General features: G+C 38.1%; 1 protein-coding gene across 2 annotated transcripts in view; it reads left to right on the top strand.

The window, feature by feature from the left end:
• Positions 1-649: 649 nt before the first annotated feature.
• Positions 650-26,813, top strand: part of Ide (insulin degrading enzyme) — a 92,677-nt gene continuing 66,513 nt past the window's right edge. For both annotated transcript variants that reach the window (XM_076834211.2, XM_076834210.2), the window contains exons 1-4: positions 650-797; positions 20,670-20,854; positions 22,201-22,408; positions 25,358-25,527. In XM_076834211.2, coding sequence (XP_076690326.1) covers positions 700-797; positions 20,670-20,854; positions 22,201-22,408; positions 25,358-25,527 — 661 coding nt within the window. In that variant the 5' untranslated portion in view covers positions 650-699. The remainder of the gene's footprint in view (positions 798-20,669; positions 20,855-22,200; positions 22,409-25,357; positions 25,528-26,813) is intronic.

Genomic DNA, 26,813 nt, shown 5'->3' with positions numbered 1-26,813 from the left:
TTTGAAGGTCCACAAAGCCTTGTTTTGCTGAGGCCTGTCCCACCCCACCTTCCTCTTTGAAGAACTGCTAGCTTCCCCAGGATGGAAATTTAGCCCTGGGTTCTGGTCCCTCTCTCTCGTGGACCTCCTGTGGTCTGAATTCCCCTGCTCCCCAGCTGGGTCAGTCCTGGCGCGTCCGTGCTTTCGCGGCCCACGTTCCTTCCACACTCTAGAGGGAGCTCGAGGGCCTTGCGCCCGCCAAGGGTTCGTTTTCGGTGAGGCTGTGGTTCCCAAGGACTTTGTTCCAACACCTGCGGGGCCGCGTCCTCAGCCCATTGGGTGCCTCGGCAAACCTGCAGTGTGTGCCCTCACCGTATTCAAGAGCGCTCCACCCCACAGCCAGACTGATGCAACGGAGACGCCCTCGCAGGTGCGAAGGGTGTGACCTGCTGGGACCCTCCCCGCCCAGGAAAGCTTGGTTGGTGGGCCTCCGAAGCTCCCCCGCCGAAATTCTGTCCCACCTGCCCGCCAGTTTGTACAAGGTTCGGTCGGTCCCCGCAGTCCCCTCCCTGTCTGGCTCCAGGTAAAACCTGGAGTGGAAACCTTCGGCCGCTCTCGGGAGGTGGCGCAGCGCAGAGGAGTGAGCATGCGCAGTACGCAGGGCCGGCTCTCAGCGCCAGAAGGAAGCGTTCGCCGTGATCCCAGCGGCTGCGCCGGGGTATGCGGTACCGGCTAACGTGGCTGCTGCACCCCGCGCTACCCAGCACCTTCCGCTCCGTCCTTGGCTCCCGCCTGCCCCCCTCGGAGCGTCGCTGTGGGTAAGTGGACAGAGCGCTCGGGCCCTCGGGGCTCTCGGGTCACGGTGGTTTGGCGCTCGGGTTGCAAAGTGGTGATTCAGCACTTAAAGCCGCCGCCGCCCCTCACGCTGCGGGTCCCGCCGGCCTGGGGCGCGGACGGCCACGCTGAGGCCGCCCCAGGGCCCGGAAGGGCGGCTTGCCTGGCGGGAGCGAGGGCCCTGGCTAGGCGTGGAGGGCGTCTCTCGGGCGGCTAAGGGCAGACGGGGGCAGTGACCCGGGGACACGGGACGTGTGCCACAAGTGCACGGGGCGCGGGGTCGAACCGAGTGCTCCCGGCCCGCTCTCAGGAGCCGCGTCACTGTCGGGCAGTCTGCCGTCACGGGCCGGCAGCCTGAGGCGGACTCCTTTGCCATGAGGTGAAGGAATCCGGTGAGTCCGGGGAGACCGATGCTCACCCTGCTCTGAGCTTTTTCTCGTGCGGACTGTGTCCAGGACGAGGGAAATGCCCGCGCTCTGAACTGTGAAAGTTTGCCTCCCTCCGCGGTAGTGAGGAACAGTGTTGAGTTTCCTGTCGAGGGAAATTTGGGAGCCGAAAGATACCTTGGGATCCTCCGCAACAGCTGTGTTGTTTTACACCTGAAACAACCGAGGCCTAGGGAGATTGTGTGATTTCCCCACGATTGCAGAGATTGTGGTAAAACCAGGATTAGGACGCGGGTTTTTGGCCGTCCTCCGGCGGCGTGTCCCTTCACTTCTGCGCTGCTCTGTGTGCACTACAAATTTGCAGTCTGGTAACGAACGCTAAATACCCCTTACTGTGAGTAGAAGTAGATCAGTTCACCCTCCTGGCATTCATCAATGATATTTAGGATCAATAAATTCAGGGCACTGTGATAACACTGTGTAAGTATGTGGTCTGGCTTGGTTGGAATGGTTTCATAGGCCATGAAAGTACAGCCAGCAAAAAAAGAATGAGTTTGACAAGTGTCAGAAAATGGGCAGGATGGGCAGTGTGTACTTTAGGAGCATGGTGAGGGGCAGAGATAGATTAAGGGTCTAGGCTGTGCTTTGAAGGAATGGCACAGGTGGTGGAGTGTGGGCAGGTGTCGGTGTAGTCCAACCTGGGTGTGTAAGAATTTTGTGTTGGGAGGACAGTGAACAGATTAATTTAGTTGAAGCTTTAGAGAATTTCCCTTGGAACATAAGTCCTATATCATAAGAGTAAAACAGTGCTAGCCTGGGCCTTGAATTTTAATTGGGATTTTCACCCCAATTAAGTAGTTGAAAAATAATGAGTATTAAGTAAGGCGTCATTAAGAATTTTGAGCTGGGATGATCTAATGAAACCGGTAGTTTAGAAACTTTGGTGGCTATGTGCAGGATGTAAGGGAGTAAGAGTCCTGGAGAAGAGAAACCTGCCCATTGGGTCTTAGATTTTACTGCTTGGGCTCTGATGGGAGTAGCAATAATACTAAGATGGACTAATACAAATGAAGAATCTATAGATCTACTACATTTGAAAAGATCCCTGGACATAGAGAAGTGGCAGGCCCATTTAGCCTAGGCAGGGTGCCTCTTTCTGTCCTCTTCCAGATCAGAAAGCTTTCTTTTGTTCTAAATTCATTTATTGATAGACTAGGCTTTGCTCATATTGTCTCCAGCGTACAGAATTTGTAATATGAAAGGAAGTATCTGTTTTAATAGTTTTATACAACTAAATGGTTTGTATGTTCTAGTTATAATTAAATTTTGATTATGGCTTTCTCCCTCTGGGCTTCATTTTCATTGATGAAGTTCATGACATAGATTGACCAATCATACCTTCAAGATAGGGTTCTCAGAGAGGGAATCTCGGAAGATTCAAAGCATAATGAATGAGATCAACCATCTATAAAGCTCTCCTCTAGAAATGAGTGAGGGTATTAAGGAAAATACAGTCTTAATCAAAGGCTTCAGGACATAGTTTTAGAAAGGAAAGCACCACATGACCAAATCTTTTTGTTGCTGCTGCTGTTGTTGTGGATGGACACAATACCTTTATTTTGTTTATTTATGTGGTACTTAGGAACGAACTCAGTGCCCCACACATGCCCCACACATGTGAGGCAAGCGCTCTTCCACTAAGCCACAACCCCAGCCTGCATGGTCAAATCTTTTTATTTATTTTTTATTTTTTAATATTTATTTATTTTAGTTCTCGGCGGACACAACATCTTTGTATGTGGTGCTGAGGATCGAACCCGGGCCGCACGCATGCCAGGCGAGCGCGCTACTGCTTGAGCCACATCCCCAGCCCGTACATGGTCAAATCTTAAGGAATTTAATCCTACTGTCCATAGTGGGAAGAATGTGTTAATGGAGATGACCACAAAACTATTTGACAGGAAGAGCAGGGATTTAACCAATATCTGTTTGCCAGTGTTTCAGCATCTATTTTCTGGTCTTTTATCTTAAGAAAGAAATGTGTAAGATTAATTTATTTTAAAGATCTTCATCTGTTCAGCCACATTAGGTAAATTGGGACTGTGTAGAATTATTTGAACTGTTAAGGAAATACGGAGGTAATAGCCTATTCCCTGGCAACCACTTGAGATACCTGAGGATCAGTCTTCTGTCTTTCCATAATTTAATCCTTATCCTCACTGTCAGAATAATCCTACTAATATACTACTTTCCCCATGCCAGTATCTTGCTAAGACACCACCAATGGTTCTGCACTGCTTCAAGATCAAGTACACACTTTTTTTTTCTTTACAGTGCTGAGGATTGAACCCAGGGCTTTCTTGCACTATATCTCGGAGCTACATCCCCAGGTTTTTTGTTTTTGTTTTTGTTTTTAATGAATGATATCTTTTTATTTTTTATTTTTATGTACATAGAAATAATACCTTTATTTTTACTTATTTATTTTTTATGTGATGCTGAGGATCTAATTCAGTGATGACTCAGACGCGCTAGGCAAGTCCTCTACCACTGAGCTACAACCCCAGCCCCATCCCCAGCTTTTTTTGAGACAGGGTCTCACTAAGTTACCCAGAATGACCTCAAACTATCTGTCCTCTTGCCTCAGCCTACTGAATAGCTGGGTTTACAGGCATCCCCCACTGCATCCAGCTCAGAATCCAGATTTATTGACCCAGCATTTAAGCATTCTTTCTGTTTGCTGGCCCTAGGCTAAATTTTCAAACTAATTTTTCTCTTGTCTTAGCAAACTGACCAATTTGCTCTTTCCTATATAGAACCTACTCATTCCCCGTTCTGGAATGCCTTTCCCTCTTTTTAAGACTAAATTCTTCCTTCTCTTTAGACCTTATATGACAGAACACACAGATATTTCCCTTTTCTAAATCTAATTACCTTTTTTTTTTTTTTAATCTACTTTTGACCTTTATGGAAATTTTTCTTCTGAATTGCTTTTTTAAATTAAATATTGTTTTTGAGACCCATTCATGTAGATCTATGTTCATTGCTGAATGGAAGTTATATGTTAATGTACCATAGATTTTGACTATGGCTTTCTCCCTCTGCTCTTAATTTTCATTGATGAAGTTCATGACATAGATTTATTTTTATTTATTTATTTTTATTTGGTGCTGAGGATTGAACCCAGGGCCTCACATGTTTGAGCAAGTGCTCTACCACTGAGCTACAACCCCAGCCCTCCTAGCCACATTTTAAGACTCATATGGCTAAGTGGATACCATATGGAATAGTGCAGATGTAGAACATATTCATTTTCACAGAAATTCTTTGAGGTAGACCTGATATTGACAATTCCAAAATATGTGTCCTGAGCCTTTCCTTAGTTAATACACTTCCCATCCGACCTTTCCCCTTGGATGTTTAGTATATATGTTATTTTTTGTTTTGTTTTTACTGGGGATTAAACCCAAAGACGTTTAACCACTGAGCTGCATCCCCAGCCTTTTTTTTTTTTTTTAAGAGAGAGAGAATTTTTTAATATCTATTTTTTAGTTTTTCGCGGATACAACATCTTTGTATGTGGTGCTGAGGATCGAACCCAGGCCACATGCATGCCAGGTGAGCGTGCTACTGCTTGAGCCACATCCCCAGCCCCCCCAACCCTTTTTATATTTTATTTAGAGACAGGGTCTGGCTAAGTTGTTGAGGCTAGCTTTGAACTTGTGATCTTCCTGCCTCAGCTTCTTGAACTACTGGGTCAATATATATTTTAAACTTATCACTTCTAAAATACACCTATTTCTTTCTCTCCCCTCTCCACCCACCTCTCTATATAAACAGATAAGTATATATATTCCTCCCCTCCCCTTCTCTTCCTCTGGTGAGCCTTGTACATGCTAGGCAAGCACTTTACACTATTATGTCCCAAGCTGAGAAATAGATTTTTGAGATATATTGCTTAACCTTGTGACTATAGTTAGTATATGTATGTTTCCAAATTGCTAAGAAAGTAAAAGTTAGATGTTTTCACTACAAAATATAATTGTTATTTTTCAATTAAAAAATGTAGGACAAAACAAAATAGAGGAACAACAAATGAGAGAGGGAGGAAGAGAAGGGGAAAGAAAATTAGCATTGATACATTACTACCATTTAAACCTCAGATCAGTTGTCCCAGTGTGTTGTCTTCAGTTGCTTAAGTCTTCTCAAATTGGAACATTTCCAGTCTTTCCTTTCATGACCTTGACTCTTGGAATTTAGACCAGTTACTTTGTAGAATGTCCCTAATGTGGGCTTGTCTGATTAATTATTCATCATGATTAATTACAGGTTACTTAATTTTGGCATGAATATCACAGAAGTGATGCTGTGTTCTCATTGCATCCTTTCAGGTGGCCATCAATTTTGATATGTCTCTTTATTGACAATATTTATTTGGATCAGTTTAAGATAGGCTTTTTCACTCTAAAGTTAAACTTTTCTCCTTTGTTATAAGTGTCTTTTGGGGAAGTACTTTAAAACTATTGAAATGTAATGTTCCTCATCAAACTATTAACTTTCTCATCTTATTTATCTATGTCATGTATTTATGATGTCCTATTTTATAGAGTTTTAATTAAAAATTTACTGTCAGGCTGGGGTTGTATCTCAGTGGAAGAGCACTTGCCTAACGTGTGTGAGGCACTGGATTCAAATTCTCAGCATCACATACAAATAAATAAAATAAAGATCCATCAACAACTAAAAAATATTTTTAAATATTAAAAAAATATATATTGTTATTGTTTAGTCTAATACTCAAATTGTCCCAAGTCTAGGCATTGGGAGCCTTTTAACAGTGGCTTCTGTCCATTTAACATTCTTTTTTTTTTTTTTTTAAAAGAGAGAGTGAGAGAGGGAGAGACAGAGAGAGAGAGAGAGAATTTTAATATTTATTTTTTAGTTATCGGCGGACACAACATCTTTGTTTGTATGTGGTGCTGAGGATCGAACCCGGGCCGCACGCATGCCAGGCAAGCGCGCTACCGCTTGAGCCACATCCCAGCCCCATTTAACATTCTTTTAGCACTTAATTTTTAGAGAATAAAATCTAGAAACCAAGTTCTGCGTGCTAGGCGTACTCATTGCTGTTTAGGGAAGAAGAGAAGATTTGAGGACCCAGACCCAAGATCTTAGTAGACAGATAATAGACAGAACTAGGAAATATGTAAACAAATAAGTATTGTGTGTGCGCGCTTGCGCATGTATGTGTGTGTGTGTGTGTGTGTGTATGTGAAGATATGTGTCTGTGTATATTTATTTAAAAGAATTTTTTAAAATTGTAGATGGACACAATATCTTTCTTTTTATTTGCTTATTATTATTTTTTTTTTTAAAGAGAGACAGAAAGAGAATCTTTTTTGTAGATGGACACAACACAATGCCTTTATTTTTATGTGTTGCTGAGAATCGAACCCGGGTCCCGCCCATGCTAGGCGAGCGCTCTACCACTGAGCCACAATCCCAGCCCAATTTGCTTATTTTTATGTGGTGCTGGGGAGCGAACCCAGGGCTTCAGGCATGCGAGGCAAACACTCTACCACTGAGCTACAACCCCAGTCCCCTGTGTATATTTATTCATGTACACACTTGTGTGTACATATTTGTGAATGTGAATTTAAATACATAAATACACAGACAAGTTTTATATTTATTTCTGTATCTGCCTATATATATATATTGAAAACCAAAACTTCATGGTTCATTTTAGCTTGTGTCCTTTCTATATGTTTAATGAGGACCCTCATTATCCTTACTACATAACACTTATTTAATGCACTACCCCCCAGTGTGACCAGTATCTCTTCACTGCTGCCATTCTCTTGCTTTTGAAGTTGCTTTTCATGTTGTCACCCCACATCAGGCTGCTTCATAAAGTGATGGCTCTATTGATTGATTCTGTTTAAGCTTTTTGACTTGGGACTATTCTCTTGCAAATCCATATGGAAGTACACCTTATTCTACTCAGACTTTGACTACCATGTTGGACCACCAGGGGGCAAGAATACTCTCCTCATTTTATTAAGGAAGGCAGATATGTTTTAAATATTCTTTAAGATGATAAATAGAGTTGAGTACAGGGCCTAGCTTTATATGTTGTCTACAGAATTCAGGGAAGAGTGATGGAGAAAAGGATGAGTAGCATTATACTAAAAAGAAGTTAGTATCTTGCCTTTTTCCTCAAGGTATGCTGGTTGGTGGCTATAAAACAGGTGCTATGATGAGTGGGAACTCCTTGGACTTACATTTGTAACCATTTATGTAAGAAAAGTATTAATGTATAAATACATTTTCTAGAAAGAGATACATTAAGAACGTTTATCTCCGGTGTTGAAAACTAGGTGATTTGTATTTCCTTCCTTATAGTTTTTTTTCCCCCCTAAACCTTCATCTGCAACTGGCATAGATAACTTTGTTTCTTTATTATATGGAATTGTAAAATAAAAGAAGTTAAAAAGAAAACCAAATTCTTCAAACTCCCAGGATAAACTCTTGCTTGATGGTCCTGAGAAGGGGTGAGGATACAAAAGTAGCATATGGCCTTATTTTTGGAAAAACCTTTGGTAAGCATAATTAAATTTTTTGTTGTTACATTACAGGAGTTATTTATATATTCTTGAATATTTACCCTTTTCTCAGATTTAATTTACAAAGATTTTCTCCCATGCCACAGATGGCCTTTTCACTGTCGATTGTATTGCTTGATAACACAGAAATTTTTAATTTTGATGTAGTCCAATTTATTTTTTCTTTTTTGCCTTTGCTTTTGATGTCATATTCAAGAAGTCATTTTTGCCAAATCCAATGTCATGAAGTTTTCCCCCCTGTGTTTTCTTTTAAGTGTTCTATGGTTTTGGGGGGAGTTGTTTTATTTTGTTTTGTTTTCCTCCTATAATACTGAAGATTGAATGCAGGGGTACTCTACCACTGAGCTACATCCCCAGCTCTTTTTATTTTTTTATTTTGAGGCAGGGTCTTTACTAAGTTATGGAGGCTGGCCTTGAATTTGGCAATCCTCCAGCCTCTGCCTCCCTGGTTGCTGGGATTACATGTATGTACTACCACGCCCAGGTTAGTTTTAGCTCGTTTAGGTGGTTGATCTATAGCTCTAGATTTTTTCAGTCAAGAGTTAGAAAGCCGGGCTGGGGATGTGGCTCAAGCGGTAGCGTGCTCGCCTGGCATGCGTGCGGCCCAGGTTTGTTTCTCAGCACCACATACAAAGATGTTGTGTCCGCTGAAAAAAATAAATAAATAAATAAAAAAGAGTTAGAAAGCCTTTCTCTACACCATTGTTAAAGATGAATTTAACCATCTTTTCTTCTAATACTTGTGTTACCGCTGTTGACTGGTGACCTTGCTTCCCCAAGGTTGAAGAATAACACCAGAGAAGCACACAAGGCAAGGTCAGAGTGGAAAATTAGAAGTTTATTAAAGGACAGCAGAAAAGACTTCTCCCAGAGGAAGAAGGGGACCCAAGAGGTGGAATCCATTGAAGGGCAATGTGTTCCCCTTTTTATAGTTTTTGGTGATGGAATGTAGGTGGAAAGGCCCGAAGGGTTGGGAGGTGGGCCAAAGAAGTAATCTGGGCACTTCCGAGTCAAGTTTGCTGTTCATTAACATTTCTTTGGGATAGGCTATCTTCAAATCTGTTGGGGGCTGTTTCCTGGGCTTCATTAACATTCCAAGAGTTGCTCAACTTTTCCGGAAATTCATTCTCAACATGGCCTCCATTTTAGATTTCACTCGATATTAGACCCGATTTACCTAACTACACTGACTACCTAATTTTAAATCTGGCTTCACTTGGATATTTAGAAATTTTAATATTGTGGTCTTATCCATTGAGACTTTATTTTTGTGACTGGAATTAGATATAAATCCAATTTTATTCTTTTACAGTGGCTACCCAATTGTCCAAATACTATTTGTTAAAAAGTCAGTCTTAAAGTGAGTTGAAATGCTACCTTTGTTAAATACTAAATTTCCATGTGTATTTGGGTCTAGTTCTGTGCTTTGTAAATTTTTTTTTACTGATATATTTGTTTTTTAATATTCTAGTACCATTTTGTTTTCATTACAGAGTTTTTCTAGTATGTTTTAATACCAGGTAAGTCTATTCCCCCACTTCTAGTTTTTCAGTGTTTTCCTAGTTATCATTCTGTTTGTTTTTCCACATAACCTTGATATCAATTTGTCCAATTCCATAAAATAGCTTTTGGGTATTTTTTGGCATTCATTAATTTTTTGTTTGTTTGTTGTCATTGGGGATTAAATCCAGGGGTGCTTTACTTTTTTATTTTTATTTTTTTGTTGTCAGTCAGAGTCTCACTAAGTTGCTAAAGGTTCAAGTTGCTGAGGCTGGCCTTGAACTTGGTGATCCTACTGTCTTAGCCTCCCCAGTCGCTGGGATTACAGGTGTGCACCATTGGCCTGGCTCCGAATTACACTCCCCCCCCCACCCAGCATGTGTAAGGCACTGGGTCCAATTCTCAGCACCACATATCAATCAATCAATCAATCAATTAAAGGTCCATTGACAACCAAAAAAAAAAAAAAAAAACTTCTTAAAAACAGTTTTTGAATCTAGGTGTTGTGGTATACACCTATAATCCCAGTTACATGGGAGGTTGAGGCAGGAGAATCACAAGTTTGATGCTAGCCTCAGCCACTCAGTGAGACCCTAAGGAACTTAGGGAGACCCTGTCTCAAAATAGATAATAAAAAGGTCTGAAGATGTAGCTCAGGAGTAAAGCACCCCTAGTTCAATCCCCAGTGTCCAAATAAATTAGAAAACCAATCAAGGGGCTGAAGTTGTAGCTCAGTGGTAGAAAACATTGCCTAGCATATGTGAGGCACTGGATTCAATCCTTAGCACCACATAAAAATAAATAAAATGAAGGTATTGTGTCCATCTACAACTAAATTTTTTTTTTTTTAAATCAAGAGAATGCTGGGGTCATGGCTCAGTGGTAAAGCACTTGCCTAGCATGTGTGAGGCACCGGGTTTGATTCTCAGCACTACATATAAACAAACAAATAAATAAAGGTCCTAATAAAAATATTTTTAAAAAATCAAGAGAAGCAAGCACTAAATTAATACAAATAAAAACAAAATGATTAACTTTTGTTCTGTACACAGGGGTATATATCTCCACTTAGGGCTCATCTGCATCTATTTGTACACCCTGGTTCTGACTGAGGACCTCTTGGCAGCCTTATCATAACCATAATTATTATAGTTCTATGAGGGGTAAGATGCAAACAGACCTCCTCCAATAATCATCATGTTTTTACTAGCACTCTTAACACTCATGGAAATTCCAGTTGTATATTGTCATCTCCAGAGGACAACAACATTCATTGCACAGGCTAGTAATAGTATGGTACCTTATATGACTATGAGGAAAACAGGTAAGTAATTATCCCTGCATAATTGCTGTTGGTTAGCCAATGTTTATGGTCAGTAGTTCTCAATAGGTGACAATTTGCACCCTCCCCCAGGGGACATTTGGCAATGTTTGTAGACATTTTTGACTGTCACAAATGAAGAATGCTACCAGCTTGTTTTAAGTAGGGCCAGGGATGCCTCTAAGTATCCTACAGTGCACATGACAGCCCCTACAACAAGGATTCATCTGATCCAAATTGTCAATAATGTTGACGGTGAAAGACCCTACTTTATAGAGCTGACTTTAAGATCCAAAAATAATAGATGAAAATCACTACAACCAATTCTATCCATGATTATGATAAGGCTGCCATTTGTGGATACCTAATATGTCACAGACATCATGCTTTAGCAAAGTTTATTTAAGCATATTTTACAGGACAAACCCTGTGAAAGATGCTCAAGTCTGGTGCAGCTTTAGGTGTCTCTGTCCGTTTAATGGACCCATATGAACATTTCACCTGACTCTTGATTGACAAAAGTAGATGAGGTCAAAATGTTCAGTTGGACCAAAAGAGTTCAGTAGTATCTAGGATCTTAGGAGCAAAGATGTCATTTGTAAAGTGTAATTAGTAAACATTGGTTAAAATTGGTTAATAGCTCAGTGTAGACTTGGAGAAACATACTAAAGCAGAGTAAAAGTCAGGTTTCCAGATCAGCATTTTATGAGGTAGACAGATTGTCCTCTGTCAGTTCCTTAGGGTCTCACTGAGTGGCTGAGGCTGGCATCAAACTTCTGATCCTCTTGCCTCAACCTCCCATGTAGCTGGGATTATTGGTGTATGCCACAACACCTAGATTCAAAAACTTTTTTTTTTAATATTTATTTTTTTAGTTGTAACTGGACACAATACCTTTATTTTATTTGTTTTTTATTTGGTGCTGAGGATTGAACCCAGGAACTTTCAAGTGTTAGGCGAATGCTCTACCACTGAGCTACAACCCCAACCCCCAAAATTGTTTTTAAGAAGTTTTTTTTTTTTTTTTTGGTTGTCAATGGACCTTTATTTTATTTATTTTTGATATGTGGTGCTGAGAATTGAACCCAGTACCTCACACATGCTAGGCAAGCGCCCTGCCACTGAAACCCAGCCCAAGAAGTTTTTATTGAAATACAGTAATATTCAGTCTGATGCATTTTCATCAAGGAACATACCTGTGTGCACATGATCTTGAAACCCTCCTTAGACTCTATTTTGATCACTACTACTACTATCCCAAGGCTAACATTCATCCTGACATGAAGGTATAGCTTGATATTACTTGTTCTTCTTGTACTTTATATAAATGGAAGGATAAAATATTTATTTTATGTCTAGCTTCTTTTACTCAACCTTGTATTAATAAGATGCATCCATATTCTTGTGCTTTGTTCTGTATTATTCACTTTCCTTGCTGTATGTTATTCCATTATGTGATTGTACCACAATTTATCTTTTCATTGTTGATGGGCATTTGATCATTTCTAGTTTGGGCTATCACGAGTAGTTGCTCTGAACATATAAATTCATTTATTTTGGATAAATATTAGGATTTTTATACCACATTGTCAACTTTATTATATTGTGCTAGGTTTTTTTTTATTATTTATTTTTTAGTTGTAGTTGGACACAATATTTTTATTTCACTTATTTATTTTTACGTGGTGCTGAGGATCAAACCCAGGGTCTTGCACGTGCGAGGCGAGCACTCTACCGCTGAGCCACAACCCCAGCCCATATTGTGCTAGTTTTTGAAAATGGTTGGACCAGTTTGTAACTATGGGCAGTGTATGAGAGTTTGGATTGCCTTATAACTTCTCTTAACACTAGATATTTACCATTTTTTTATGTTAACTATTCTGATAGATAGAAAGTCTCCTGTAGAGAAAATTAGCTGGAAATTGGTGACCTCTTGTGGCTTTCTCTCATCAACCTCAATTTACCACTAAAGACTTAATGAGATCCCTTCACCTAGTAGAGACCTTCTGTTTGGGCCAAGCAAGACCTTTAATCCATACTCAGAATTAACAGATACCCCCAGAGAAGAGTTTAGGAGATGATCATCAGCTTACCTTGGAGGCTCTCTCATCTCCAGAATTCCAGGTCATCCAATCCTCAGTTCTTCCTCTACACCCCAACATGTGTTTCAAAAAAAAAAAAAAAAAGTGATTTTGTAATTTATCATGGCCTTTTCTAGATTTTGAAGCTGAATCACGTGTTTCATGATTTTTTTTTTATTTTTACCTTTATTTTGTTTATTTATTTATTTTTATGTGGTGCTGAGGATTGAACCCAGTGCCTCACACATGCAAGGCAAGTACTCTACCACTGAGCCACAACCCCAGCTGTGTGTTTTGTGCCTTCTGTGTCCTATGCCTACAGAATTTTTTTTTTTTTTTTTAAGAAAGAGAGAGAGTGAGAGAGAGAATTTTTAAATATTTATTTCTTAGTTCTCGGTGAACACAACATCTTTGTTTGTATGTGGTGCTGAGGATCGAACCCGGGCCACACGCATGCCAGGCAAGCGCGCTACCACTTGAGCCACATCTCCAGCCCCCTATAGAATTTTTTGTGTACACAGTCATGTTGCATGTGAATCATGTTAGTTTTTTCCCTTGCCTTTCTCAACTTATTGTGTTTTACTTCTTTTTCTTGCTTTGGACTGGTTAGAACTACCAGTACAATGTAGAATAGAAGCGATAGGCATCCTATTTGGGAGACTGGGAGTATTTGCTTTATTTCACCAATGAATATGATAATGGCTATAGTTTTTGTAAATATTTTTTCAGGTAAAGGAATTTTCTCCTTTTTTTTCTAGTTTGCTGACTTCTTAAAAGATATGAATCATTATTAAATGCTTTTTCTGATCTATCAAGTTGATTATGATTTTTCTTCTTTTTTTTCTGTTCATACAATTCAATGTATACTTTCAAAAAATAAGTTACCCGTAACCCCCCCATAATTACTGTAGTAATTATTTTCATGTTCCCTATCTCAACATGAGAGATTTATGTACAATCTCTTTTTCCTCTCTTTCTCACATACACTTTTAATCCTGCCACATATTAGCCTTTTAATTCAGACTCCTTCCACTACCTATCTTTGTTTTTTATGGGAAAGGAGTAAAAAAACTGAAAACTTTCCTTTTTTTGTTTTGACCTACTTTAATTTTTGGTTTTTGTTATTTGGGATTGTGAGAAAGGAGAATGGGGTCAGGGAAGGACTGTGAGGGTGGAAACTGGGAATTGGAAAAGAAAGCCTTGTGTGATTTCTTTAAGCATCACCAACTGCTCCTCCCCTTCCCACGCTTCCTCTTTCTCTGTAGTTCCAGCTTTGCCACAAATCAATTGTGTGACTGTCCTTGGGCAAGTCACTTAATCACTGAGCTCTTGTTTCTCATGAGACTGAGGAGTGTGACCCTTACAGCTGTTGTGAACTACCACTTAGGAAGAATGGAAAGATTACATGAGCAGTGTATAAAGTCCATACTCTTTTTCAAAAATGGGAATGATTTTTAGGATTGTTTTATACAGTGGCATCTGTCTCTAATAGGTTGAATACTATTTAGAAGGTTACTTGTGAAATACTTTGTCCCCAGACTATACCTGGAAGAAACCTTATGTAGTTAACTATGGTAAGAAGTAAAACGGCAGTGTACAAAGTGAAAGTTTGGTTCATTTGCTTAAAGCTTTATAAGGTCTGTAGAAAGTGTTTGTTGATCATAAACTACTTTTCAGAGGACCAGGGCCATAGAGTTAGAACAGCTAACATTCTTCCTGGAAATAAGGCATACCATAGGAAAATAAGATTGAGTTGACTGGATTTTGATCTATGAAGTAAGGAATACCTGTTCCTACAAGAAGAACCTGAAGAACCATAGGTAGACATGCTATTGTTTAGATCAAATCACACTTGGTAATTGTGTTCTTAAACTATGTTAATATATTAAGATATCTTAGAGCTCACACCACTACCTTGACACCTCTCTGCCCTGGCTTCTTAGGGAAGCAGGCATGTTTTGTGGTTTGTTTGGCATTTCATCTCTGGGCCTCTTCTCAATATTCAGGAGTGCCACAGATCTCAACTTCCACCCATGGTTTGGGAGTGGATAGACAGGTTTCACAGAAGGGAGGTTTTGATTTGTAAATTTGACTATTAGCATGATCACTCACCTGTTCAGGTTTATAGGTCATAGTTTCTAAATTGGGCCTAACTTTATATTTGTGGCGTGCTATGGGTGTGGATAGGGAACAAAAGGTAAAGTAAAATTTCCCAATCTATTATTAAATAGGCTGTAAAACAGAGGGAGATGGGGAGGGTCATCTAAATAAGATTATTCTTCATTATAAAATTTATTCTTGTTGTGGGAATATGGGAATGACTTTCTTCTTGGGGATTTGTTTTTATCAGCCTGAATTTTAAGGCTTTATTTGTCTGTGTACATTATTTTTCTTTCTTTTTTTCTTTTGTGTGTTGGGGGGGCGTGCTGGGGATGGAACCTGGAGCCCTGTACTGTATAACGTGCTCTGCTCTGAGCTGCATTACTAGCCAAGTCCATGATTTTCAAGCGGAGGTTCTGGTTGTGGTTCCATTAACAACAAGCTTCCTTTTCCCCACCATATTCCTCTTGCTTTTTTCTCATTAGCACACCCCGCTCAGTGTTTCCTTCTAGTTTGATTGTCCCCTTTTTTTTTTTTTTGTGGTTCTGGGGACTGAACTCAGGGCCTTGTGCATGTGAGGCGAGCATGTACCAACTGAGCTATATTCCTAGTCCCTGTCCCCCTGCCTTTTATTTGTCATGTTTCTTACCTCCTTTCTCCATTCTTCTCTCTTAGACAGGGTTAGGTTCCCCACCCCCTATTTGTTACTCTTATAGTGCCCTGGGGACAACTTTGTCAGCACTCTTAAAAGATAATGACTTGTTTTTCTCTGTCTGTTAGTGGTCTGGATTCATTTAGAGGGAGGGGTCTGATGTGCTCATCTTTCTTGATAGCCAAAGTGTATGTTGCAGTGCCTGGACCTTAACAGGCCTCCTTAAACATTTGTTGGAATATGGTAGGTGAGGCTGAAGACAGGAGGGAGTTAAATATGGTTCTGATTGTAACATTTTGTGAAATTATTTTGGGCAAAGTGACTTAAGTTCTTTGAACTTCATTTTTCTTATGGGTAAAATGGGATTCACCCACCTGGAGATCATGTTAACATGCACATTTTGGCTCAGTCAGTCTGTAATGGGTTCTGATATTTTTTTTTTTTTTTTTTTTAAGAGAGAGTGAGAGGGAGAGAGAGAGAATTTTTAATATTTATTTTTTAGTTTTCGGCGGACACAACATCTTTGTTTGTATGTGGTGTTGAGGATTGAACCCGGGCCGCACGCATGCCAGGCAAGTGCGCCACCGCTTGAGCCACATCCCTAGCCCCGGGTTCTGATATTTTGCATTTTTGATAAACCCATGAACTGGCAGGGAGGCTTTGCCAGTCCTTGAACTGCAAAAGATATATAACATAATGACTCTTCCAGCTTTTACCTTCTGTGGTTATGTTGTTTTAAATTCTGAACAAGATCGCAAAATACGTTGTAATCACTAAACATTTCTCCATCTTATCAGAATACTGAAAACTGACAATTCTGTATCTAAAATTGAATGTAATGTCCCTAAAATCAAAAATAATTTTATTATGCCTAAAATGTTGACTTTGACAAATTAAAAATATCAAATAAATGTCTGGGAAAGCATTTGATTTAGTACTTGCTTGTCATCTAAGACATCAGATTGCTTGCTTATTGGAGAACATTTGCAATAAATAAAATTACTGTTGAAGGCTTATGCTAATGAGGGAGCTGAGATAGACATGTGATCTCATGAGTATAAATATAAATACAGAGACAGACAAGCTGTTGATTAATTCATCAAAGGAGGAGGAGGAGTTCCCAGTCATTTCCGTCAGTTTTCCAGAAGGTAAGAATCAAATCTTAGTAGGAAGTCTTTAATATACTTACTATGGATAAAGCCAGACTGAATTTTTGGGAATGGGTTTTATTTGAAAATACTATTATAGTTTCTTTTAGCTTTTTCTATTTCCAGAAGTCATGATATAATTTAGTAGCATTGGCAGCTTAGAAATGTATAGCTGTTCTTGATCCTGTGTCTTGTGTACAAATGTCTAAAAGTAGTCAGACTGATTTTTATGTATACCTTACGAATATTCCTTTACTCTCAGCCACACCAGGGAAATTAATCAGGCATAGCTTCAATGTGCAAATAGGTTATAGCCATGCCTGTGGTGGACTCTGATCATATTAAATGATTCTTATTGGGCTAGGAACTCCCAATCTCATATTAACTGTCTACCTGTGTCCTACTCTGTTTCCATTTTAAATATTTTTTGTTGAGAAAATGAAAATCTGGACAAGGGACATTGAAACCCTGAAAAAAGTACAGAATTTGACTATAGTTCAGGGTGATTATCTTTATATAATGAGTTTTAAACCTCCCACAGAATGAGACAGTTTATACTGCCAAAGTGTGCTGTATTTGACCTTCTTGTAACTGTTATGGATTAGACAGGTTTTAGAACCTCATCATCATCACATTTTAATCATTTATAATCCTTGGTTCCCTATCAAACTAGCTGGGGCAAGCACAGTAGAGTGAGTTGGTCATAAATTATAGCTATGGAAACAAGTAGCCTTTGGCTTTTTTTTTTTTTTTTTTTTTTTTTCTGGGTACCAGGGATTGAACCCAGGGGCACTTAACCACTCAACCACATCCCAACTCCTTTTTAAATTTAATTTTATTTAGAGACAATGTCTCACTGAACTGCTTAAGGCCCTCACTAAGTTGCTGAGACTAGCTTTGAACTGGTGATCCTCCTTCCTCAGCCTCCTGAGTCGGTGGGATTATAGGTCTGCACCATCTTGCCTGGCTGCATTTTAAACAGATTGTCCTTTGGGAAATACATTCACCAGAACTGCTAGCTGAGGTTCTTTGTGCCCTCTTTGGAGTCTTTTTTTTTTTTTTTAATATTTTTAGTTGGAGATGGACACAATACCTTTGGTTTATTTATTTATTTATTTAATTTTTAAAATATTTATTTTTTAGTTTTCGGTGGACACAAAATCTTTTTTTAAAATTTTTTATTTGTATGTGGTGCTGAGGATCGAACCCAGCGCCCCTCGCATGCCAGGCGAGCACATTACCGCTTGAGCCACATCCCTAGCCCTGTTTTATTTATTTTTATGTAATGCTAGGGATTGAACCCAGTGCCTCACATGTGCTAGGCAAGTACTCTACCATTGAGCTACAACCCCAGCCCCTCTTTGAAGTCTTAAATAGACCATTTTCTATCATCTGAGATTTTTTTTTATCACTAAACATCATCTTTTAGACTTCACACTTAGATATTTTCATCTCTGACATTGAATTTAAATGTCTTCTTTTTAATCAAGCAGAAAATAGTTGTTAATAATGACTTTTCATTTCTAGATTGTTTTGAATTTCCCAACTGTGGCCTATATCCCCAAAATGTTAGTATTATATTTTATGCTTTGTTTTTCAAGAAATTATTTTTACTATAAATAGAATAACACTGTTAGCACTGTTTAAAATATTATGTGATAAATCAGTATTATACTTCTAATATGACTTACAGTATTGATGTTTAAAATTCCAAACATCACCTTTCCAAAGAAGATTAAGGGGACAATCTTTCTTCCTTCTTTTCTTCTTTCCTTTCTTTTTTTTTTTACAAGGAATTAAACCCAGGTTGCTTAACCACTGAGCCATATCCCCAGCCCTTTTTTTAACTTTTTTTTTTTTTTTTTTTTGTGGTGCTGGGGATTAAACCCAGGGCCTTATGCATGCGAGGTGAGCACTCTACCAACCGAGCTATATTTCCAACCCCCTTTAAAAATTTTTTTTTGATATAGGGTTTCACTAAATTGCTTAGGGCCTCACTAAATAGCTGAGGCTGGATTTGAACTTATGATCCTCCTGCCTCAGGTTCCCAAACCACTGGGATTATTGGTGTGCACAGTCACACAGCCAAGGGGACAGTCTTAATAGGAACAAACCTGTTTGGTTTATCAATTTTTATTCAGAGTTCTGATAAAATCAAACCAGATTTTTACTCCCAGAATCTCTCATGCTTTTAACATGCTATTTTATCCAAAATAATTGTATTCCTGTTTATGCTACCCCTGATTTACCTTTAAATCTGACTACCAGTCCTTTGACAGTCAAATCTACTTGTGCTATCTTCTAGGTAAGAAGCCAGTGTGCTAGCTCACTTTTCCTCTGTAGTTTCAGATATGCTCTTAGTTTACCTAATGAACCTTTTGGAATAGTAGGTTCAATTTGTGTGTGTGTGTGTGTGTGTGTGTGTGTGTCTCTCTCTGTCTGTCTCATGCTCTTTCTCTCTTTTTTGTTTTTTTTGGCACTCAGGGGTACTTTATCACTGAGTTACATCCCCATCTTTTGAAACAGGGTCTCACTAAGTTGCCACGCCTGGCCTTGAACTTGGTGATCCTCCTGCTTCGGCCTCCTGAATCACTAGGATTATAGGTATACACCACTGCACCAGGCTATCATTTTTTTTTTTTTGTCTCTTAAGCAGTCCCCAGTATAGACAAAATTAACATTTGAGCTGAGTGTAGTGGTACAAGCCTATAATCTCAGCAACCCAAGAGGATGAGTTGGGAGGATCATGAGTTCAAGGCAACTTCGGAGACATACTGAATTTACATCAGTAGAAAGAACTGGGGCATCGGAGTGTGGTAAGAAAAAAAGAAACTGCCTTACTTTCAGAAACCGTACATGGAGAGCTGAAGATGAGAATGTAACTCAATGGTAGAGCATTTGCCTAGCATGTATGAGGCCTTGGGTTCTATCTACAGCACCCCCAAAATACATGGAGCTACTTAGAAAGGCAGGAGGAATTCAAGTTCTAGGCCAGCCTTGGCAAGTTATTAGCAAGACCTTGTCTCAAAAAATACAAAGGGCTGGAGATGAAGCTCGGCGATAAAGCACCCCTCGGTTTCAATCCCCAGTATGGCAAAAGAGAGAGAGAGAGAGAGAGAGAGAGAGAGAGAGAAACATACATGGAAAATCCCTTTACTGCATTAATACCAACTAACACCTTTACAGGATTCTTCATGCTTATAGTCCTTTCCCATCACTGTGTCTCTAACTTTCCTAGAGAAGACAGGGAGACCTGTCAGTGGAAGCCCTTTGTAAGAGAATTGATCTGACATCTCTGTTAAGATTGTCAGACTGTTCTTGCACTGGCATGCAAGTCTTCAGCAGATTAAAAAATTGTCTGGAATCCTCCCAACTTTTAATTTATTTATGTCCTTGTTTTTGCTGCTTTCATAGGACAGCCTATGTCTCTTACATTGTATTAAGATTTCAAAAGATTGTTCCTTATTGTTCTGAGCATGTGCATATCTGACCCATGAGATCTAGATATGCTGTATTTTTGAATATCATCAGTTGAGCAATGTTTTGGCTGACCTAGTAATAATTCTTACACAACCTCTCACCTTATTTACTCTAGCAGATAGCCCTGAAATGTATGTAAGTAGTTATTGGTAAATTGAAAAATTTATTCTAGGTCAGCACACTACCAACTCATGGCCCAACCCACTGGGTGTTAGAACCCCATCCATGTACTCCCATAGATAGAAATATGTCTCCGTGAAAACAATGTTAGCATTTCTCTGAAAGAATGAGGGGTAAGTCATAGGAGAAGAATGACTGCACCCTATAGACAGACTATAAAAAATTTCCTCCCAGGGCTGAGGATATAGTTTTATGGTAGAGCATGTGCTTAGCATTAACCTGAGGCCCTAGGTTGGATCCCCAGCAACAACAAAAGTTTCCTCCAGGTGTTTCTTTTATCTGATAATGTATTACATGGATTTGCTTGATGTCATTATTTGTCTTTTAAAAAATATATAAATAAGTAGGCACATGCAACAAGTAATGATCTTTTTCTTTTTAGTTTCCAAAAAAAGACTTACAGCAAAATGAATAATCCTGCTATCAAGAGAATAGGAAATCACATTATCAAATCTCCTGAAGACAAGCGAGAATACCGTGGACTAGAGTTGGCCAATGGTATCAAAGTACTTCTCATCAGTGATCCCACCACGGATAAGTCATCAGCAGCACTTGATGTACACATAGGTACAGTTTAAAACTGTGAATTAAACTTTGTTCAGTTTAATTAATCTAATGTTGGCATTTATTATTACTCTATATGAATGTAAATAAAAACCCAGTAGTTACCAGTTCTATGCATCTTACTTATTTATTTTTAACCCATTTTGTCCCATCATCCCAGATGTGGAACACCTATAAAAATTTAAATTGAGCAACAAATATACCACTTATAATAACTTTGAAATAATACTCAAATATTTGTTATATTCACAGAATTGAAAACATTTATTAATGGGCTAATACTTTATTTTGTACCAAAACCCTTGTATATCTATTGGTAAACTATAATTGTCTATGTCAAATTAATCTTAAATTTACTATGAACATTTTGTTAGGTTCCCACCTAAGTTGACCTCGCAGCAAGAAAATTTCATTCCTATCCTTTACATTTCTGATTTTCATCACTTTGTTACATTAATGTCATATTTTGTAGCTTCTAGTATGCACATTTCTTCTACATTTAATGTCACTTTAATTAATTGGTTCTTACCTATGTGTGCTTTTACCAGGACAGTGCTTCTCTTTTATAGTGTTAAATGAAAGCTTTTATTTGACTCATTGGCATCTTAGAATTGAGAAAATAAGGTCATATTGAACAAATAACTACTGCCTGCCATTGTGCAAAGTGCTGTGCAAATATCTAATTTGTATTCTTATAATCCTCCAAGATAGGTATATATGGAAGAAAAAAGTGAGATGAGTGTTGACCTTAAAGTTTCATAGCTATAGAGCTGTTAATCCCCAAGTCTGTGCTCTTAACCTTGTGATATATGGTTTCCTACAATACAGTAAAACTGTGACAAGAAAGTTCTAGCTCTTGTAACATCTAATTCAGCTGCTTTATTCCCTCTAGTGTGAGGAAATTAATGTCCAGTGTCACCAACTAAGTAATGTCAAGCGTAAGAGCTAGAATCCAGGTTGTCAGATTACTGATTTACTTTATAAATAATACTATTTTAGAACAGCCTGTGCTTAACTTTCTCTGACTGTGTAGTTGTAGTTATCATGATAATAAAAATCCTAAATCAGTTGTCCAGGTTGGTACATGCCTATAAATCCCAGTGATGGGAGGCTGCAGAAGGATGGCAAGTTTGAGTCCAGCCTCAGTATCTTAGTAAGGCCCTAAGCATCTTAGTAAGATCTTGTCTCAAAATGAACAATAAAAAGGGCTGGGGATGTGGCTCAGTGGTTAAGTGCCTCTGGGTTCAATCCCTGGTACCAAAAGAAAAAAATTATTCCAAATCATCTTGTAGTTCATCTCTGACTTTTGACATAAAAATAAGATTTTTTTTATGTGTTTTCTCTTTCAGGTTCACTGTCAGATCCTCCAAATATTGCTGGCTTAAGTCATTTTTGTGAACATATGCTTTTTTTGGGAACAAAGAAATACCCTAAAGAAAATGAATACAGCCAGTTTCTCAGTGAGCATGCAGGAAGTTCAAATGCCTTTACCAGTGGAGAGCATACCAATTACTATTTTGACGTTTCCCATGAACATCTAGAAGGTGCCCTAGACAGGTAATGCTGAATATCCTATAAATTATCCAACTTTGTATAGTTAATCACATTAATAAAAATAATAGTTATTATTTTTACAAAGATGACTTCATTAAGTTTTTTTTTTTTTTTTTTAAGAGAGAATTTTTAAAATTTTTTTCGGTGGACACAACATCTTTATTTTTTTTATGTGGTGCTGAGGATTGAACCCAGCGCCCTGCGCATACCAGACGAGCACGCTACCACTTGAGCCACATCCCCAGCCCCTACATTAAGTTTTAACAAATGACATGTTAACTAGTTTTTCCCCTTGGTTTATTAAAAGGAAAAATAGTATTATAAAAAAAATAATTAATGACATGTATTTACTTTGTGGTAGAAGAAAAATAATGGCATGAGTTTAACCAGCCTTCAGGCCTACAAGATATTATATTGACTTATAAAATTCTCATTGACACTTCCCGTTTTAACAAGTGTTGCATCTAAAGCACATTATGAAGAATAACCTGTTTCAAAATGCTAGTCCTTAAGTAGACCTAAAAGACTCTTGGGTCTATAGGCATCTCAGTTACTACACTTCAGCCTAGCTTCAAAGAGGCTGTTGTCATTATTTGATATTTATTTTCAGTGTGTAAATTAATATGTTACTTGTTTACTTCCTCACATTCTCAAGGGTAATTAGTAGAATATTTTGACCTGCTGTTTCAATCTTAGGGATATTTTGAAAGAATTTTTTGGAGTAAGCTCCATTAGGCCAGTTTAATTTCTTTTTGTTAATTTTTTATATAGCCAACACCTTCTAATTTTTTGTTGTATTAATGATTCAATTTCATTATTCACTGTAATTTTTTGTGGTGAATTTTTATCGTTTTCTCTGTTACCAACATATAATTCTGTACATTTGAATGGGTCTATAATGAAGTTTGACTTTGTAGTTTTGAACATTGTCGGCTTTATTTGCTTAGATTATATTAATAGTAGTAAATTGTTTTCAAGAATGAATAGTTCATATTTATTCCTCAGCACAAAGTAACTGGACAAGATGTGGTTTACGATATGTGACTGGATCAAAGCAAATCTGCTTCCTACTTATTCTCTTAGATCTCAGTGTTCAGGCAGCAGCTTTGAGATGTAATCATCTTTTATATACATTCCAAAAGATTTCCCTTAATTCCATGGGATCATACACTGAATTTAATTTCTTGCTAGATCTCTTTGTGGTGGAGGATGTCTTGTTACTTGGCTTATGATAAAAAGCCACGTGTATAAAGTGTCTTTTTAAAAATTTGATTATTCTGTGTCATAAACATGACTCTCTGGGCCTATACAACTTTAGTATGTAGCTCTTAGGCGCTTTCCCCATTTTCAGTGTATTGAAGTAAGCAAACGAGGTTACATATTTATAAATAATTCTTTTTTTAATGTATCTTTAATTGTAGAATCCAAATAGATGTTGTTTTTCCACGAGTAAAGTACTTAGCACAGTATCGTGTTAATTTACACACTTAAAACAAATATCAAATGACAACAGTCTCTTTGACAGCTAGACTAAGGTGTAGTAAATGAGATGCCTATAGATCCAAGAGTCTCTTAGGTCTATTTAATAGTAGTCTTGTATTCAGAACCACTGGTCTTCATTGAATCTGAATTCTGGGCCTCATTCTGGTAGGATAAGATCTAAAATTTCTTCCTTTTTTCTTTTCTTTTTTTTTTTTTTTTTATGGTGTGTATATGCCTGTGTACATGCTGGGGATTGAACCTAGGGCTCACACATACTAGGCAAGCCCTCTACCACTAAGCTACATCCACAGCCCTTTTAATTTGTTTTTTATTTTGAGACAGAGTCTCACTGAGTTGTTGAGGCTGTCCTTGAACTTGCAATCCTCCTGCTTCAGCCTCCCATGTTGCTGGGATTGCAGGTGTGCACCAAAGGATCTAAACTTTCTTGAGAGGAATACTAAATAAAATCATGACTTGAGTTGAGCATTGTGGCACATACCTGTAATCCCAGTGACTGAAGAGGATGAGGCAGGAAGATCTCAAATTCAAGGATGGCTTCAGCAACCTAGTGAGGTCCTAAGCAGCTTAGTGAGTCACTATCTCAAAATAAAAAAAAAAAATGCGGAGATGTAGCTCAGTGGTCAAGCACCCATGGGTTCAATCCTCAGTACCAAAAAGAAAGAAAGAAAAAGAAATCATAACTTAAACCACTTTTCAATATAGAAAAATGAATTTATTAGCTAAGGATATTTTGGTTAAACTTTGGTACTGTTATTAAAGAATAGCCTCAAGAAAAGTATAGTGGTTACTTATGTTAGAGTTAACACACCATGTTAGTTGTTGAATCACTGATTATTAAAAATTCATAGCCTGTTTATCTTACTAATTCATAAAAGCCCGTAATTACTGCTTAGTCAAACTGCTGTGTTATACCTTAGGTTTTTCACTGCATTTTTTTCCTTATACTTTGTTTTTCTGCAAAAGAAGAAAAAAGTATTTAAATCATGCCTTTTAAAAGTAGATCACTTAATTTGTCCTGAGGTTCCTGAGTCTTGAAATTGCACCAAAAACTGTAAATTTAAGATTTATTCAACTAAGAAGTGTCATCTGCCCCCTTTTTTTATTTTAGAGAATTAGGTACACAGAATAAGGTTTTCATAGACATGCCAAATTGCAAATCTTACATAGACTGCTATTATCTTTGTAAGTCTGCCTTTATTTATTGGTGTTAATCTATTTATATTTCTACTAGTTATTTAGCATGTCTGGAATAGGTCAGGTCCTCTGAATTCACATATGCCTAAGTTATATTCTTATTCTATGGCTTACAACTTAAATTTCTTTTTTGTATTAGCAATGGTGGTGTTTCTGTTTATATACAATTAATATCCTAATAAGTTTCAAAATATTTTTTAAAGACCATTCTTTTAAAAATGACAGTTTTCAAATTGTTATGTTTCACACCCTTAGGTTTGCACAGTTTTTCCTGTGCCCCTTGTTTGATGAGAGTTGTAAAGACAGAGAAGTGAATGCAGTTGATTCAGAGCATGAGAAGAATGTGATGAATGATGCCTGGAGACTCTTCCAGTTGGAAAAAGCTACAGGGAATCCCAAACACCCCTTCAGCAAATTCGGGACAGGTTTGTCAACATCGACTTTCATACATTAGTTCTCTTTGACCTCATTTAAACCCACAGCCTCTTTTTACATCATTGTATTTTACAGTTAATGTTGAAAGATTTCAGAATTTCCCACTCCTACTTTCATCCCATTCATCCCATTCAAATAGGATTCTAACTGTTTAAGAAGCAGAGCAATCAAGGCAGAAGATAATTGATTGTTTTATTCTGAAGTCTGCCTTCCAAATGGAAGTGCTTTTTAAAAGCTCATTTCAAAGCTCATTGAATGCTGCTATCACATGTACTTGTACTCACTCAGGTGCACAGCATCTGCCATGGGGCAGTTGTATGGGAGATAGAACACTGGAAGATATACATAGTCCCTGTTCTTCAAGAGCTATTGTCTCCTGGAAGGAGATAAGAAGTGGGGATGATAGGGAACAGAATAAAATAAATGTAGAAATTCTTTATTTTATACTTATACCATTTTTCTTTATTCAATTTTTCATTAAAAGCTACTTAATTTAAGTATTTAAATAGTTCAAAAGTATTTAAAGTAAAAAATAAAATCAAAAAGACTCTCCCTTTTTCTCATCTACTCTTGCCAGTCCTACTCACCAGAATATTATTGACAGGTTGCTGTGCTTTTAAACTACCACTTTGGGTATTAAAAAATTTCATGAAAACGATAATAGATTATTTAGAATACTTATGACTTTACTGTTTTTTAGAAGTTAATTCTGGGAAAATTTTAAGACTGTGAAGACAACTTTCTTCATGTTTGGATACATTCTACTAATACATCCAATAGCAGTTAGGGAAATTACCATAGCTTTACAGAATTAAGAGTTTTCAAAAATTGCAGTTAGAAGCAGTGATATTATATCCTTTAGATTTATACTACACTGTATTCAATATCAGCATCATTATTAAGATGAATACTGTGGTCCCTAAAATGTCTATAAAATGAAAGGTGGTTTTCATGAATCCATCAGCATACATACTGTGTCAAAAAGGGAATGTGAATTTTAAAAAACAAATATCCAATTCATTGTATCCAAATGAATCAAAATTAAGTAGTACCTCCCGTGTGTGTGTGTGTGTGTGTGTGTGTGTGTGTGTGTGAGAGAGAGAGAGAGAGAGAGAGAGAGAGATGGATCGATTAATTGATCCTGAGGATTGAATGTCAGGCCTCCCTCAGATAGGCAGTTTCTCTCCCACTCACCTATATTCCCAGCCCTGAAATAGTCCCCTTTTTGGTAGATAGATACTTAGACTAAAAGTGTTATTATTATGCAAAACATGCT

The sequence above is a fragment of the Callospermophilus lateralis genome, chromosome 15 (genome assembly GCF_048772815.1).
Source record: "Callospermophilus lateralis isolate mCalLat2 chromosome 15, mCalLat2.hap1, whole genome shotgun sequence".
Taxonomy (NCBI): Eukaryota; Metazoa; Chordata; class Mammalia; order Rodentia; family Sciuridae; genus Callospermophilus; species Callospermophilus lateralis.
The sequence above is the reverse complement of the archived record's forward strand: the minus strand, read 5'-3'. Positions and strand labels throughout refer to the sequence as shown.